Genomic DNA, 17666 nt, shown 5'->3' with positions numbered 1-17666 from the left:
TGTCGTCTTAAGATTTCTTATTTTGTCTTAACTACAGTCCAAGAGGCAGATATTTGATTTATCACATTCATTATAAAATAATTGCAATTGTTCCTGATTGACATGATTGCCCAGATTTAATTAAATTTACTATTTAGAACAATTGTTTTCCATTACCTTTATTAATATATAAAAGTTATAATAAACACTTTTGAATTTTTGCCAGAATCCTAATATGTTCTCTCAAAGTTTTATGTTGGGTCCACAAAAAAAGTTATTCATGTTTATTTGAACATTTTAACTTCTTTAACCCTTGTGTCGTCCTCCCGGGTCAAATTGACCCTGTCTTATTCTTCTTTCCTCCCTTCCTCCTGTACTTCCTCCATCCCCCTTTCTTCCCTCCTTTCCTTCCTCCCTCCCTCCCTCCTTCTCTTTCTTTCCTCTGTCCTTCTTTCCTACCTTTCTTCCTCCCTCCCTCCTTTCTTTCCTTCCTTCCTTCCTTCCTCCCTTCCTTCCTTCCTTGACTTGAGGACAACAGGAGGGTTAAATTTCACTAAAACACATAGACACACACAAACAAAAGTAATTGATCCATATACAACAAAAAGTACAAGTTAAATAAATAAAAAAAGAAAGAGACTCATTGAACTCAAATCAGGTTTATTGTAAAAACATAACGCCGAGTAAAAGTAAAACAGCACATTTAAAGAAAAAAGAAAAACTAGACTGACATGACTTAAAAGTATCCAGCAAAATCCCCTATAGTGCACTAAACTGGAAGAACAAAAAAACAGCAGCTGCGGATCCACAGAACGACAAGCAAACAGACTGAAGTCAGGCACTTAGACAGAAGAGAGGGACAGGTGAACAGTACGAGAGTGTAAAAATAAAAATACATTCATAAGAGAGAGGGGGGAAAAAAACAACAACCAGCGGGGGCGGTAAAAGGACGTGAAGCCAAGGAGAGACACACACACACACATACATACACAACAACAAAAACACTGGTGACAGTCAAGTACTTTGGTGATACACTCAAGTACTTTGGAAGACACTCTGCCCTAATTTAACATCTAGACAAGGAGAGAAAAATAATTTAAAAACCTCCTAAAATTACAAGATAATCTATTTGTTACCGTACATTATTTTTCATAATGATTACACACACACACGCACGCGCACACAAAACTAGTGCAGGAGTTTAAAAAAAAACAAAAAACTCCAGCACATCTTACAGTCCCGTCTCTTCTTTAACAGCGTTTGTGCGTGCTACAGTTCAACGTGGACCTCACCGTTTTCGTTTTTTTTTTTATTGTTTAAAATCTCAATCTTTAGGCTATATATCGTTTTTTGTCGTATTCATATAAAACAAAACAAAAAACAACCAACAAACATACAAAACCGTTCGTGTTCCCTCTCTTTTTTTTAAATAAAAACAAAACAAACGGTTGAGTCACGCGCTCATGTAACATACCTGACGTTAAAACCAAGTTCAGTGCAAACTCCGGTGTCAAAGTGACGTGGCCCCCGTGGAAACTACGGCAAGTCTCTCTCTCCCTCTCTCTTTCTTTCTTTCTTTCGTCCTTCCTTTCTTATCTCTCTCTTTATTTTTAGCTCATTATGTACACGACAGTAACAAAACGTGTGCTATGATGCGTTCACAGGTTTCCTATTCACGATCCAAATTTCAACTACTCACATGTAACAGGTAAAAGGTTTCGGAGAAGAAAAAAAAAACAAAACAAAACAAAAAAAACACCACAGGTTGTTGCAAGTAGTACAGGTTATTGTTAGTACAGTAAGTTTTTTGTTTTTTTCCTGTAGAGAAATACTATTTTAATACATTTGTTTATTAGAAATAGTAGCCTACTTACAGTAAGCGTGCTGCCAGGAAACGAACTATCCAATGTTAAGTCCTTGAAGGATTTGGCTGCTTATTTTCTATATTTTTACTTATTGTCAACTAATCTCATGTGCAGAACCAAACTAGTATTGTGTGTGTACCTAAACTCATATATCTTATTTCTTTATGCAGCAGACCTCTGTTGTTGTCCAAAAACTATTAATAAAACATTCGTGAGCCACACCGCTGCTCTGAGTGATCATTATAAAGAGTTTGGGTACATTTATATTAGTTTGCTTAAAAATGGCTCCAAAGACTAATAACGATTTTCAGTCTCCAGAGAGTAGTTCTGTATAAAGCAGACGCTACTGAGCATGTGCAGGGACGCTATTCTGTTAACATAGCTTCATTAGCTTGTTGTGCTACATATTAAAAACCTTTTTACTTTATACTAAAATACAAATCACAAGGATTGTGATACGTTTTACACAGAACTACTCTCTGGGGATTGAAAATGATCACTGTAATTAGTGTCTGAAGCCATTTTTAAACAAATGAACATGACCAAACTGTTTATAACTAAGGATCACGTCACCCAGTGCAGTGGTGTGGCTCATTCATGTGTTTCTAATAACTTTTGGACAACAATGGAGGTTTATGACACAAAGGAAAACAATATATTAGGCTTTTGGATACCCACACAGTACTTGTAAGTAGGATCACTCCAATGTTAGTTTGGCTCTACACATGAGATTTAATGACAGTAAGAAAAACAGCCACAGCCACACAAAGTACGTAGCTGCATTAGTATTGCAAGTATTTCAGCTCCTACGCTCGAAATATGTCAGTTTGTGCCTTTTTTTGTGTTTTTTTTTTTTCTTGATGCCAGAATGCAGTGTTGATAAAAATGAGACATTTGTGCTATTAGCTATGAGAACTATCCTCAGGAAACACGAAGAATTTAATCCAAGTGAATGTTTGGACAAATACTTGAATGAAAGGAGTGTAGCATTTAAGCTGTGTGACCTAATTAGACAGCTGGTGTGAGGATTTGAAAGCATTCTTGCTAGAAGAATAATAGATATCACTACCAGAAACTCCTCATCTTTGTTTTTTTTAACTTCATCTGGTTGCTTGTATTTGCTTGATTCTTGTTCCTCAGTGAGATTGTTTTACTTGGCTTGTAGTGAACACCTCAGAGGGTTAGAAAGGGTTGAGTCAAAACGTTGCATATTGTCGTCAATATTGCTCTCCAAAGCTACAGTCAAACCACCAACCGTCTTTTTGAGAGAGCCCACAGATTGAGGAACATCTGTTAAAGTCGCCTGAGAAGACCGACAGAGGGAGGCGTCCGTCTCCTCGGGTTGGTGAGTAAGCAGGAGTGCATTAGTGGGTTGAGAGTGTGGGGGGAGGGAAAGGGGCTGCTGGTCGTCCAAACTGGAATTATTTAGCTAACTGTTGATACAACCGGCGTGTGCAAAACGGCCGCTTAACCGACCAGTGGTGCCCATTCACTTTCTGTGCGTCCATACTGGGCGAGGCAAAGGGGAACAACAGCGGCAAAAGGAAAGAGAGAGAATAAGAAAAGATGAGTCAAAAAAAGCAGAAATCATTACATTTTGTTGTTTTGTGAATGTAAAAGTTTACAATTCACGCATCTTAAAAGCTTGAATTAAGAAGTGATATCACAAATGGCTACTTAAATTAATTTAACCTTCAAGTATATGGCTGACAAATTATCTATATTATTCTTATTGTCAGATCTCATGTGCACAGACAAAATAAGACAAGGAATTAGTCAGTTAACAAGTATTGTGTGTGTATTCAAAGCTTAACATATCTTCTTCTTCTGTGCCCTAGACCTTTTTTGTTGTCCGAAAACTATTAAAAACAAGCCAATGAGCCACAGCGCTGCACTAGGTGACATGTTTCTTGGCCGTGAAGATTGTGGTCACATTGGTTTGTTTAAAAATAGCTCAAAGACAAATAACAGCGACCACATTTTCAGTCTCCAGAGAGTAGTTCTGTGTAAAGCCGTTATTTACAGAGCTTCGTTAGCTTGTTGTGCTACGTGCTACATATCACAACCTTTTGACTTTGTACTAGAGCTCGACCGATATCGGTGAATGTGTTGTCCGATATGTGCCAATTGTTTTTTTGTTTGTTCTGCATGTTGTTGTTTTTTAAATTCAGCTAATAGCTAATTCGAAATATTAAATTCCCAGAGACGTTTACTGTTTTAGTGCACTGATGTCATTTGATTTACGATCAAGCTTATTGTTAAACTGCAAAATATCATACTTATTACATCTGAGGGATCATTACAAAAAAAATGTGTGTTTATCTTCTGGACATATAATATTCTCGGCCAATATATCAGATTTTTTTTTTTTACTCCCCAATATCGGTGTCAGCATCTGCCCCAAAAATCCAGTATTGGTTGGGACTTTATACTGAAGTTCTTTAAGACATTTGTAATAAATTTATGTGTTTTTGGACAATGGAGGTCTACAGCACAAAGGAATAAGATGCATCAGGCTTTAGATTCACACATAATACTTGTAAGTAGAGCAGTTCATTGTTGGTTTAGCTCAAAACATGAGATTTGTTGACAATAAGAATAAAGCAGCCATATCCTTTAAGAAAGAATTGCAAGTCTCAGCTTTTTAGCAAAGAGAAAGCTGCACTCATTAATATCAGATAACCTCTTGCATGCTTTCGGTTTCCTTTGGTATAAACAGGTTTTACTCGCTTGCCGAGATATTTATCAGGACTTGGATGTAAAAATCAGTTCCTTTTTTCTACCACTTGGTGCCGCCAACATGCAAGTTTGCCAAATACAGCTTGAAGAACATCAACACTCACCTGAATATCAGTAAGATCTTTGTGGAACCTCTTTGCCAGGTCTGGACCATTCTGCATAGTAGGGATCTCATACGTCTGAGAGAGAAAAAGGAGAAGAAAACACATTGCATTTTTAGCGCTTTAGCAAAAAGTGAGTTATGAGTTCAACAGTAGAACTAAAAAGCCTTAAGTACTATGAAAAGTAACAACCAGAAGGGAGTTTTTGTAGAGAAAATAGGCTTCAGGGGGTCCGTCAGAGCAATAAGACACACCAATAGGACAAAATCTAAATAAAAAAACTGAATTCACCAAACTAAACCACTAAAATCCACAAAATGTCCACTTGTACCTTTCCTCTGTAGAGGAGGCTGCCGACAGGACAGACGACGCAGGCCGTCCCTGCTCCGAACACCTCCAGGACTCTCCCCGCATCCAGAGCCCCAAGCAGCTCCTTCATGCCCATCGTACGCTCGGTCACCTTAAACTCACCCTGATAGAAAAAACATCAAAATGGGATCAAAGTTTAAAGAGGATGACGGAGTATATTCACCTGGGAGAAAATAGACCTTTTAATAATGCATAGGATTTAATTTAATACTCATTCATGTTCAAACCAGAAAAGAAATGAGTGTATGATGGAAAACCAGACTTTATCATTATCATATCACATTCTTCCAGTACTTTCCTGCAATATATAAGAATAACTTCTATAGTTTATATATAGCTGCTTAAGGCTGGACAAAAACTATATTTAAAGCATGTAGATTATAGATGTTTTAATACTTTCTAACACCTTTTTCTTTTGAGGAAACTAAATTTAATGCTTTTTATAAAGACTTTCCAAGACAGATACCCTGCATTATCTGTGTAGAGCTTACACCAACTCTAACAAATGAAATGACGTGTGCGACATTTCATTTGCTCAAAGTGCCAAATCATTTGAAGAACTCTACTCTTCAGATCACCTGACCAGCCCACAATACCGATGACATCTTTCTGACAGGAAGTCTGCTGAACTAAACATCTGAGGAGCATATTGAGAGAAATCTGGATGCAAGATTTCACAAAGCAAAGAAAAAAAATCCCTCCTCTCTCTCTCTCTGTACTAGGTGTTCTCGTCTCTAGTGGTCTTACCCAGGATCTGGCCAGGTCCAGCAGAGACTGTCTGGTGACTCCTGGAAGAATGATGCCGTCCAAAGGAGGGGTCACCAACTCTTTCTCTACACACACAAAAACACACACATATTAACGTAAAAAGCTTTATCCTTGTTACTCAGTTGTACTCCGTTGGTTTAAAGGACAGATTCCCAATTTTTCAAATCTGTCTTAAACAAAACTTGATTTTGCTTGCTGTAATTATTCCTCATGTTCATACCAAACATTTTTTAAATATCCCTACCTCATACATTTTTCGTTTAAGTGATGGAGAAAATCCACATTCCTAGTTTCACTCAAATTTATTTAAAAGTTGATCTGAAGCTAATATGAAGCTATGAACCGTCCAAATGAGTCAAATCAAGTAGATATCTTTCAACGTTACGTTTTTAGTGTTAAAGTCCGTCTTTTTGTTACTATACTTCCACCAAAGCTCAACAGGGAAACACAAAGAGATAACTTTATTCTAAAAACACACAATTTGACTTTATTTAAACCCTCATTTTAGCTTCAGATACGCTTTTAAATACATTTTCGCACCATTGCTTACATTGAAAATACATCACATGGGCGCCTGACTATTGTTTCAAGACAGACTTAAAAAAATTGTGAACCTCTCCTTTAAAATGTGGACAGTAGACCTCGGTAACTTCTCAGAAAAACTATGATTGAAGACTCAAGAAATCTCTCTGACCTCCATTCTCGTTGGTCCAGTAGATGAAGAGGTTCATGGTGCCGACCTCGGTGATCTCCTCCTGTTCTCCGTACAGCCACAGGACCTGCTGACAGCCCCTCTTCACCGCCTCGTTCTGCACCGCTATCGTAGGGCCGTAGTTACTGCAGAGAACGAGAAGAGAGACGGTTAAAATAAAAGGTTAGATATCTACAGAGATGTTTAGAGAGCGGCAGGGCAAAGAAGGGAAAAACTGTGAATTGGTGCAAAATAGATATCATGTTTTGATTTTAATAAACACTGTTCTCCATTTTTTCCAGCACATTGATTGTTCTCATTAAATCAATAGGCTTGTTGTTCATCTTGCAGCCTTTCAGTGTAACACAAGTATTCTTGTAAGATCCAGGAAGTACTGTATTGTACTTTGAAATGTATTTCCTTGGGTAAATAGAAAGGGCGCTCCCATTTCTGTTCAGAGCCGTCATTTCTCGCTCTAATGTTTAACTCTTGCCAAGAATCCGATTACATTTTGAGAAACATGCTGCACTGAAAGGATTAAAAAAACAATGCACAAACAAAGAACAATGCATTTCACAGTTGAGCTTTAACTGACGAGTCATACTTAACTTGATAAAATGTCAGTTTTTTTTCCTTGTGTCACAATGACTGAGCAGCACTAATCGATTTTAATCCACTAGATTTGCAAACAGATACACAGACTTAATATATAATCCATTTACTATGTTTTTATAGCAAAAAACAGTCACAGAGCAACATCAGCATCACAGTGGAGTGACAGAACTCGAATATTCACTTTTATCTCTTCTATCTCTGGTTTGGCTCTCTACCTGCTTCAGATAACTGATTCACTTCGATCAGTAGTTAAGGAGCAACATTATTATTCATGTCGAACTTCTGTCCACCTGGTGATTGTTAGTCCAATATTGGCTTTCTTTTAGCTGTGTTTTTGCTCTCTACCAACTCCTGAGGGAAATATCTGTCTCTTTAGCTGCTAAACAGCTGCCTGCTGTGGCTCAAAACAACGCTATGAGAATGCAGAGAGTGAACCAAAACAGTAAGGTTGCAGCTGGACAGCTAAACAATGAGCTGAAACTCACTATAAAGCTCCATAAAGCCGAGCACAGCTGCAGAGTTGCTGATATGTAGGTTCATCGCTACGAGCCACGACCAACACATTACAAACTGACAGCTCAGACATTTGTCTTTCATATAGTTTATCAACCAGGCTGATATTAGCTTATCACAGATATATCGGTCTCTAGGGAAATGTGAAAAAGATAGTGTTGCTATTACTTCGCTTTTCCACCAGGAATCATTGACATACAGCAGATTCAGATTTGCACTTTATGTTATGTTGTTATTTAAAATGTCCACTTCTAAGCATTGTAGAGCATACGGTGGCCATGAAACTCAAGAAAAATGTCCTCTCTAGAGCCAGTGTTTGGTTTGTCCATTCTGGGCTACTGTAGAAACATGGCGGGTTCCGTAGACAAGGACCCGCTCCCTACGTAAATATAAAAGGCTCATTCTAAGCTAACAAAAACACGACGACTCTCATGTCCAGATGATTATACACTAATTGAAACATGCTAATAAATGTTATATTTAATTTCTGCCAAGTCTCCTCTACTAGATGCCACTAAATCCTACAGACTACACCTTTAAGTGTCAAATATTAACATTAGGCTCAAAAATCATGAATATATCAGCCTGTATTTTCTTCACAAGCTCATCACTAGCTTTGTCTGCCGTTTGATGCTGAAAACAGGGTTGTTAAAAAGAGCCTGAAAACCAACTTACAAAGCTCCTCGTATATACAAAGTCAATCAGTCTTTAAATACCCGGGAGTCCCGTGTCTACTGGCGCTTAATCAGGCCTGATAGCTGAAGTGTACTCTCGCCGTTTGACGGGACGACAGAGCAGATTTTGTTGGGCTTAGCGAGTGGAGTGGGCGGTTCCTGCAACGTTATGTAATCACACTGTAGCCGAGCAGGTGCTTTCTTACTGTGGGATACCAGAGTCATGTGAGAGCACGCCTGTGATTATAGCAGCTCAGTGGAATGAGTGGAGATTACAGCAGCACTGATGGTATCTGCACTGCGAGAATACTTCATTTACTTTAGACAGTAAAGGATTATCCTGCTGGTTGTGAATTCATAAACTTATCTGGTGATTTCTGCACATTTTTTTTGATCTGTAACACATCACAGTAGAGCTTTTGTCCCTTTTGTCTCGTCATAGCAGGAAAAGCCCAAAAACAATAACATTAAGGATGGCTCGGTTTCATTAATCCACCTGCGTCTGACAAGCCGAACTGGTCATATCAGTGTTCCTGTTCCTGGTTATAAATAGGCTGCAGTGACGAGACAAAATGGCTCTCTCTCTTGAAAACAGGTCTCTTGTTCCACTGTCTCTGTTCTGGCACCGGTTGAACTGTGACGTTACCGTGCTCGGTGGCAAGCCTCCACAGCAAATCCAAATAGTTGCTCTTTGTCCAGATCCGCCGTTGCTGAATGAAAACACAGCTGTGCTCCGGAAACCCAGCTAGAAGCTCAACGTGCTTTAAGTGTTTAATCGTGCAAATCAATAAAAAGTGAAAAATGTGTATGTGTGTTAGTTTTCTGTATTGTGTGGCTCTATTGGAGCAGAAAGAGGAAAAGCTCACCCTCCCATCTTATAAGCCCCGACTCCTCCTCTCCAAGCTCTGACAAACGAAGGGTCGGCCAGCAGAGACACGGGGTTGAAGGACCCTGTGGCGAAATACGGTCCCACTGGGCCCACGATGACGAAGATCATCGCTTTGCCCGGTGGAGACACACCGAGCGACGGCTGGAGGAGGAAGAGGAGGAGGAGGAATTGTTAAAGTACAAAAAACTTCTCTTCAGTGTTGTTTAGCAATGACACAGCAACATTTTTACTATTTTAAAAGTATTACTATTCTTATCTTCAATCTTATATTACATTAAAGTTTATTTTTTGTTCTTTTTTAACATTTGTCTTTGCTCATTTTAGGTGAATATCATTTATTTTTGTTATAAGGCTGCATTTCTTGTATGAAAGGTGCTATACAAAATAAAGTTATTATTTAAGTTATCAACAGTGTTGGGGAGGAACTAGTTACATGTAATAGTGTTACATAATCTAATTACAAAATAAATGTAACTAATCTGTTACAGTCAGACCTTTAAGATTTTGCTCAGGAGGGTTTTTTCCTCATTTTTTAATATACAACATGTTACTGAATAAATATATTGCTGTTTTTAATTCTTTGAAATAAATAAATCATGGTGTGGGCTTAAATGGTGCCAGACTTTTGACTTTTTTCATCAAATATCTTTATTTTATATTCCAAAAATCTACATGAACTAATGAATATATTTTAAATGAGAGATAAATGTTGCTTTATAAGAAATGATCTCCCTTATAAATCATGTCAGTATCCATGGCAACAGTTGAACTTAGATTTTGGTGCTTAATGGGAACACTTGAAACAGTTACATCACTTATAACTTTTTAAATAGAATAACTAGTAATCTGTAACTTATTACCTTTCCCAACCCTGGCTATGAAAGCTAAAGCTCACCTCCGTTCCTATGAAGGTGGGTCTGATGTAGAGGCTGGCGTTCAGAGAATAGGGAACCCATTCTTGGTCGAGCTCCACCAGCTTCCTGATGCACTCCAGCAGCTCGCCTTTGTCAAACAGCTACACGGAAGACAAACACAGAAACTGTCAGCTTGTGGTTTTTCTTCACACCGCTCTCGTTTCCTTCCTGCTTCAATCTCTATGTTTGACTTTGGGATGAAATACGAGACTTAAAGCTACAATGTGGATGTTTTTTTTTTAGGACTGTCAAACGATTAATTTTTTTAATCGAGATTAATCGCAGAATTTCCGTAGTTAATCACGATTAATCGCGTTTTGAATTGCATGTTTAAAATCCTGTTATTTTACATTTCAAGGCAGTTTTAAGCCCATAATGTAAAGCATTTCTTACCAGAGTGTCTTAACTGGGAATCAATCACGGCTCTGCTGCGACTCCCACACTCCAAAATAGTACTTTGGTGGAGCTGAGGCTTGCTTGGCTGCACCTGGGTGTTTAGCGTAGAGGTGCTAACTCAAACTCCACGTACTCCGGTGGTAGTTAAACTCCGTTTGACACAGGTTGCATTTTACTTTTGACTTGTCAACTGAACCGTCTCGAAGTTTTTTTAAAGTTAAACAAGACGTTCAAAAGTCCAGTAGCTCTCTTACTTTCCATCAGCGCGGTAGGTTTACTGCAGGAGGCCACTTCAAAGCATAGCGCTACAGCTAGAGGAGCCGTCTACGGGTGAGTAGAAGGGACAAAAGGCTTGCAAAACAAAAATTAACGCGTTATGGATTGCATTAATCTAATCGCAATTACCACGTTAACGCTGACAGACCTAGTTTTTTTTTTAACTCTAAAGCACACAAGCACAGCAGCTAAAGGCGACATTTCTCCTTTCTTACAAATCTGTTCATGTCAAATAAAAACAGCAAGTATTCAAACTTACGGTCAGCTGTTGCCTCTCCTCAGCAGCTTTTCATTAAATGCCAATAAGTGTTTATCAATCATTCACAACACATCTTTATTCATTAACAACCGTGAGACATGTTTCTACTTAGATGAGGTTAAAACTACTGGCTACGACTATGACGTCATAAACACAGTAACACCAGGGAGTTTCTTTTGAAGAGCAGGTGTGGTGCAAACTCACAGGAAGGCAGCTTCGGTCTGCGCTGCGGTGCATCCTCTCCATGTTCAGCATCGGTCTGAACAGCCGGATGCGATTGTCGACTCCACGGAAAGCTTTCATGCCTTCAAACAGCTGGAGAAAAGACAGAAAGAGGGGATAAACTGTGAGGTTTCATGTATACTACTGATTTCAATTGTGTGCAATAGGAATATCACCTCTGGTATATTACCATTCAATACCAATATTACTCTTGTAAATGATGTAATGATTGTTTTTATTATATATTTTTATCATTATTGTTCTTATTGTTCTTTGTACTCCTTATTTATTGCATTGTTAATAGTGTCTTTATTCTTTTACTGTCCACTTGCTGCTGTAATAATGCAACTTTCTCCACTGTGGGACTAATAAAGGAATATCTATATATTACTAATAAAGTATGAGTCCCTTGTTACTGGTTTTATTAGACGACCTCACATCCTCCTTGTTTGTTTCAGCATTGATTTTAAGATTTTACTGAGCACCTTTAAAGCTCGTCTGGCTCTGAGATTAGCTATGCACTGAGCTCCTCTCTCCTCCTCTCTCTCCTCCTCCCTCTCTCTCTCTCTCTCTCTCTCTCTCTATCCATCCATCTATATCCATTAACATTCATGTACTATTAATGCATTCAATAACCTAAACTTCTTCCCCCGGAGTTGTCTGTGCTTTCTGGTCTCACAGGTAATCTGGGCCTGTAGACGTCCGGATGACAGATTCCAGTCCCGGACCTTCTAGCTTCATTGTTGATTTTCATTGTGCTTCTCTCTCCTCTATCCTTCCTCTCTCTCCTCTCCTCTCCTTCCTCTCTCCTCTATCCTTCCTCTCTCTCTCTCTCTCTCTCTCCTCTCCTTCCTTTCTCTCCTCTCCTTCCTCTCTCTCCTCTATCCTTCCTTTCTCTCCTCTCCTTCCTCTCTCCTCTATCCTTCCTTTCTCTCCTCTCCTTCCTCTCCGTCCTCTCTCTCCTCTCCTTCTTCTCGTTCCTCTCTCTCCTCTCCTTCCTCTCTCTCTCCTCTCCTCTCCTCCCTCTCTCTCCTCTCCTTCCTCCCTCTCTCCTCTCCTTCCTCTCTCCTCTCCTTCCTCTCCCTCCTCTCCTTCCTCTCTCTCCTCTATCCTTCCTTTCTCCTCTATCCTTCCTTTCTCTCCTCTATCCTTCCTTTCTCTCCTCTATCCTTCCTTTCTCTCCTCTATCCTTCCTCTCTCTCCTCTCTCTCCTCTATCCCTCCTCTCTCTCCTCTATCCTTCCTCTCCTTCCTCTCAACCCCAACCGGTCGAGGCAGATGTTCTCCCACTCTGAGTCTGGTTCTGAGGTTTCTTCCTGTTAAAAGGGAGTTTTTTCTCGCCACTGTTGCTCATGTGGGAATGTTGGGTCTCTTTAAAGTTAAAACCTGAAGAGTTCGGTTTAGAACCTGCTCTATGTGTAAAGAGCCTTGAGATAACTCTGTTGTGATTTGGCGCTATACAAATAAAGATTGATTGATAAAGATTGATATATACCAGAAATGTTGACCCAGTATGAGCCAGATCACAGCCTCGGACCCTCAGGTGTTTCCTTCTGGCTGCTCTAAAGTGGAGGCTTAAATCTAAAAGTGGCCCCCTCGGCTTTGAAGTGAGCTGCCTGAGGAGATAACGGCTTTACTTTTATGAGATATCATTAAATCTTTTTCATTGTGTTTGTCTTCTACTGTCCTCTCTTTGATGTTGGTCTTGTTATCGCTTCCTGTGTCGTCTGTCTTTGCTTTTCTATTGTACTAACTTTGTAAAGTCTGGTTTTTTAAAAGATGCTATACAAATAAAATTATTATTATTATCTGACTGTAAAATCTAACTGGTTTTATGGAAGTTCCTCCCTGTTAACAGCAAACAAGACAGTAAACCATTAAAGAAAGTGACTTTTCATATTTTATTTATTCACTTAAACAGGTTAGTTATGATTATTATAATAATAATACTAAATACTGTTAACATATATATATATATATATATATATATATATATATATATATATATATATATATTGTATTAATTTATTATTTTTAACATCCAAGGGCAATCCTAAGCCTTACTACCATAGCAAAATCCACATGTATAAATATTATATAAATAATAATCATGTATTATAGCATATTAATATCATTTAACAGTCTATACTCATATATTATAGATTGGTTATTTCTCTAGTTTCTATTCAAATTTTTTCTATTTCTATTGTATATTCAGCTTCACATTGTATCTGCTTCTTTTATGTTCCTCTCTGTTTTTGTATTATGATATTAAGCAGCTGCTGCAGCACTGTAATTATTATTAAATGAGATTAATGAGGTAGTCTGGCAGTCTATCTCTAATCTAATCACTTTGTTTGTTTAAAGGCTGAATGTTGCACTGTTTTCCTGCAGATGAATGAGTGTGTTGAGCTCTGTTGGGGTTACTAACTATCACTCAGATGGAGGATAATGTCAATTTTTATAGTTTTATGAGGGTCTTAATGCTTTCAGAGGCTTTTCGGTAGGTTTTTGGCATCTCAGTAATAAAAAAAGTCTACAAATATCATCTCTCAGCAGCTTCGCTCTTGTTCTTACGCCCTGTGACTAGTTTCAGTTTAGTTTTATTTTGAAGGAATTGACTAGTTTCAGTTTAGTTTTATTTTGAAGGAACTGACTAGTTTTCAGTTTAGTTTTATTTTGAAGGAATTGACTAGTTTCAGTTTAGTTTTATTTTGAAGGAATTGACTAGTTTTCAAGGCTGAATGTTGCACTGTTTTCCTGCAGATGAATGGTAATGTTGAGCTCTGTTGGGGTTAGATGGAGGATAATGTACATTTTTATGGTTTTATGAGGGTCTTAATGCTTTCAGAGGCTTTTTCCGTATGTTTTTGGCACCTCAGTAATAAAACAAACTCCTGAATTATCATCTCTCAGCAGCTTTGCTCTTGTTCTTACGCCCTGTGACGACCTCAGAAATACTACAGGTGTGATTTGATGCGTTACGTGTCGACTCTCCTCTCTCACCTCTGTGGAGTAGTGCAGGGCGGAGGTGGCAGGGTGCAGCGACAGGTTCTGGAAAGGCACGATGTGAGGTGCCTCCCAGCCGTCTTTCTGTGACCAGTTGATGGTCAACATGTGGTCGGAGAAGCTCTTGCCGAACAGCAAGGTGGAAGGGTCCGGCTTCGGCTTGCATGCTGTGTTGCGTTCGATGCTGAGATCCGCTGCCTGAGACGGAGACGGACGAGCCGGGCGGAGGAAAAAAGGAAGTAGACGGGACAAAAGCAGAGCAGGCGACGAATAGAGTGATTGTTTTTTTGTTTTTTAAATCATCATTACATAAAAAAAAGAGCATGCTTTAAAAATGGGAACAATTAGTTGAGCGTTACATACATAGAGCCAGTTGAAGTGCTGACTTTTCAGGGTGATTAATTAAGTTGAATCAAGCTGAATTAAACAATTATAACAGCGAGTGAGGGAAAGACAGAAGAAGGAAAAAAGAAACTTAAAATGCTGAAAGACAAATCCTTCTTTTTATGTTTTTAAATGTCACTTCCTGCTTTGCATAAATCACCTATAAACACCTTTCAATCAGTGACAAAACCCACCTGATATGTACAGTCAGGCCACACCGGTGCAAACTAGTGTAACTCAATCAGGGCAGACAGGTCTCTCTCTTTCTCTCTCTCTTTCTCCCTCTCCCTCCCTCTCCCTCTCCCCCTCTCTCCCCCCCTCTCTCTCTCTCTCTCTCTCTCTCTCTCTCTCTCTCTCTCTCTCTCTCTCTCTCTCTCTCTCTCTCTCTCTCTCTCTCTCTCTCTCTCTCTCTCTCTCTCTCTCTCTCTCTCTCTCTCTCTCTCTCTCTCTCTCTCTCTCTCACACACACACTCTCACTCACTCACTCACTCACTCACTCACTCTCACACACACACACCTTACCTGCTGAGGCGGAGAAAGAATAATATTAATGTTTTCTTTATTACCTTGAAGGAGCTGGCGAACCGTTGTGGAGCAAAGCAAAAGGGAAGGGCCTGAACAAGTCGTCCATGGAGTGCCTGCAAATTAAACAAATATACAGTGTTATCATGAGGAGTAAAGGATTTACCAGGCAATATATTAGCTCTGTCTTTTATTCCAGGTGACATTCGGCAAGGGTGACATGTCCGAGAGTGTGTGTGTGTGTGTGTGTGTGTGACTCGACGCCCATCGTTTTGCGTGCAGATCACAGTATGTAGATAGTAACACATGCCTGTAGGAGACAGCAGGTGCTATGTGCTGTCCTGTAAATAGAAACCAGGCACACATGCAGGCAAGTCTGCAACATGAGGTATGGCAAGGTGAGGAACTGGCTTACTTTGATTAGGCCGCAACTAAAGATTCATTTCATTAGGTCTATAAAATGGCATAGAATAGCGAAAAATGTTGCCCAAAGCCGAACATGCAACCTAAAGAACCTCTTGTTTTGTCTTGACCAACAGTCCAAAACCCAAAGACCTTCAGTTTACTGTCACAGACAACTAAAGAAATCAGAAAGTATTCACATTTAATATTTTTTTCTTTTAATAAAGGACTCAAATGGTCAAAATAGTTGCTGATTAATGTTCAGTTAATGGACTAATCACAGTAGCTCTCTTATTCGCTTGAATGATGGTACTGTAGGTGACAAAAAGCTGCAAAAATAAGCGTCATTTTCCTCCACTTAAAAAACAAACCGAGGGTAATTAAATGTCTCTAACAGGTTGAACACACAATAAGATACCAGCTGTAATGGTTGCTATGGGGACAGTAAACCACAAGATGCACAACATGCTTGGTACCTGTCTGATGTGTTGCCACTTGCTTTATTGACTTTCCAGTTAATCATATTATACCTGACTGTTGTTATGTCCTGTCATGAGATGATATTAGCAGCAACTGATGCAATAATAGTGGTAGCTAATGTAAAACTATCAACTTTACTATCCTGTACAGCAGAGCAAAGCATTAAATCATCATTTCTAGGAAGTTTAAACCAGCTACTGTTCGGCAAATAAAGTAGAGGGTTAGACTGGGTGGGTTATTGTTTAACTGGGATGGATAAATTATACAGGCAGGTAATAGCAAATAAAACACACTGTGCTTTTTTAAAAAGTAATCCATTAATTAATCTTTTAATCTGCAAAAAATGATTCAGCATAGCCTACATAGATTTAAAGGCTTTTATCGTGCAAATCAAATGTTTATCAGCTTAATTGGGTGGGTGGGGGTGGGGGTGGGGGGAATGCATGTTAAGCAGGCAGCATACCTGTTTGTACTTAGCAATCCCTGCAAAAAACATAAAAAAAAGTTGCACAGCGACTCAACTGCTTGGAGTCTCAGTTGTGCACTTTTGAGGACTGAGGCTGATGCAAGTTTTGTTGTGATTGCAATCATGTGTATATATATATATATATATATATATATATAAGCACACAGATGTTGGTCTTTTTTCATTATGATATTTATAAGCAAAAACCGGTGCATGATATTTACCCTTTCTTGTAAGTATGGATCAACAATCTGCAATTAGTAAGCTTAAAACTATTAGATAAGCAGTGGGGTTATTTAAGCACCCCCCTTTTCCTCCTCCTCCTCCCTCCTTCTCCCCATTCAAACTGTGATTCAGCAACAACGCAGCAAAATCACTACAAATGCAAAACACGTAATAAGACATAAAATGATAATAACACACATATATATACACACACACACACACACTTTAACCAAAGCTTATACTTGAAGCTATTATAAAATGTCTCTTGCACGGAGAAAGACACTCAAACCAAACTCCATTTAAAAATCGTACAATTTAATACAAAAACTTGCTTATTGCAAAGCTTAGCCAAACTTTACAAAAGGTGTGCTCCCTATTACAACTAATATACTTCAATTCGGCATAATAATCTTGAGCAAATACTAAACAGAAAATTAGATGTTTAGTGCAGGTGTTCCATCAAACACCGTTTGGATGAAGCGAGCACTGTGGTGTTATATCACCTTTAAAAAGGTGAATTTATATTAAAAACTGACAATAATATTAAAATGGATGTAAGCCGAATTTTAGATTAAAGCTTTATGATTCATAATATGTAATCAGTTTGGTTTTTAGAGGTGTAATTTTTAGGTTATACTCAATACAAACTTGACTTTACGCTTCTGCGAATGGGTTTTTTTTTTTTTTTTTGGCTGAGCGTCCTTTGCACGTCTGCACGAGTCGTTTTGGCCGGCGGGACTCGTTATCTCTCCCGGCTTATTAACTGCTGACTTATCGCTAATTTCAGTGAATGATTTACCCAGATAGTCAAAGAAACAGATAATAAACACACACACACACACACATAGAGAGAGACAGATAGGTTGCTCAATGGGGACTCACCGATCGGAGGGCTGCCATCTCCGCTAC

General features: G+C 38.8%; 2 protein-coding genes across 3 annotated transcripts in view; one reads left to right on the top strand and one right to left on the bottom strand.

Moving 5' to 3' along the window:
- rpl27 (ribosomal protein L27) overlaps positions 1-8801 on the top strand; it is a 25236-nt gene extending 16435 nt beyond the window's left edge. The window contains exon 6 of the mRNA XM_053338541.1: positions 8792-8801. The gene's annotated coding sequence lies outside the window, so the exon portion shown is untranslated. The remainder of the gene's footprint in view (positions 1-8791) is intronic.
- Positions 2478-17666, bottom strand: bcat2 (branched chain amino-acid transaminase 2, mitochondrial). Of its 2 annotated transcripts, XM_053338512.1 has the most exons (11): positions 17640-17666; positions 15229-15300; positions 14276-14476; positions 11253-11363; positions 10099-10218; positions 9181-9344; positions 6516-6658; positions 5801-5886; positions 5016-5156; positions 4688-4762; positions 2478-3353 (listed from the first exon to the last, which is right to left on the bottom strand). In XM_053338512.1, exons 1-11 carry the CDS (start codon positions 17655-17657, stop codon positions 3312-3314), a joined length of 1173 nt encoding a protein of 390 aa, XP_053194487.1. In that variant the 5' UTR covers positions 17658-17666; the 3' UTR covers positions 2478-3311. The 2 variants fall into 2 exon arrangements, with proteins under 2 accessions (XP_053194487.1, XP_053194486.1); XM_053338511.1 differs by lacking the exon at positions 17640-17666 and having other exon boundaries at positions 15229-15430.

This window comes from Scomber japonicus, chromosome 18 (genome assembly GCF_027409825.1).
Source record: "Scomber japonicus isolate fScoJap1 chromosome 18, fScoJap1.pri, whole genome shotgun sequence".
NCBI classification, from domain to species: Eukaryota; Metazoa; Chordata; class Actinopteri; order Scombriformes; family Scombridae; genus Scomber; species Scomber japonicus.
The sequence above is the reverse complement of the archived record's forward strand: the minus strand, read 5'-3'. Positions and strand labels throughout refer to the sequence as shown.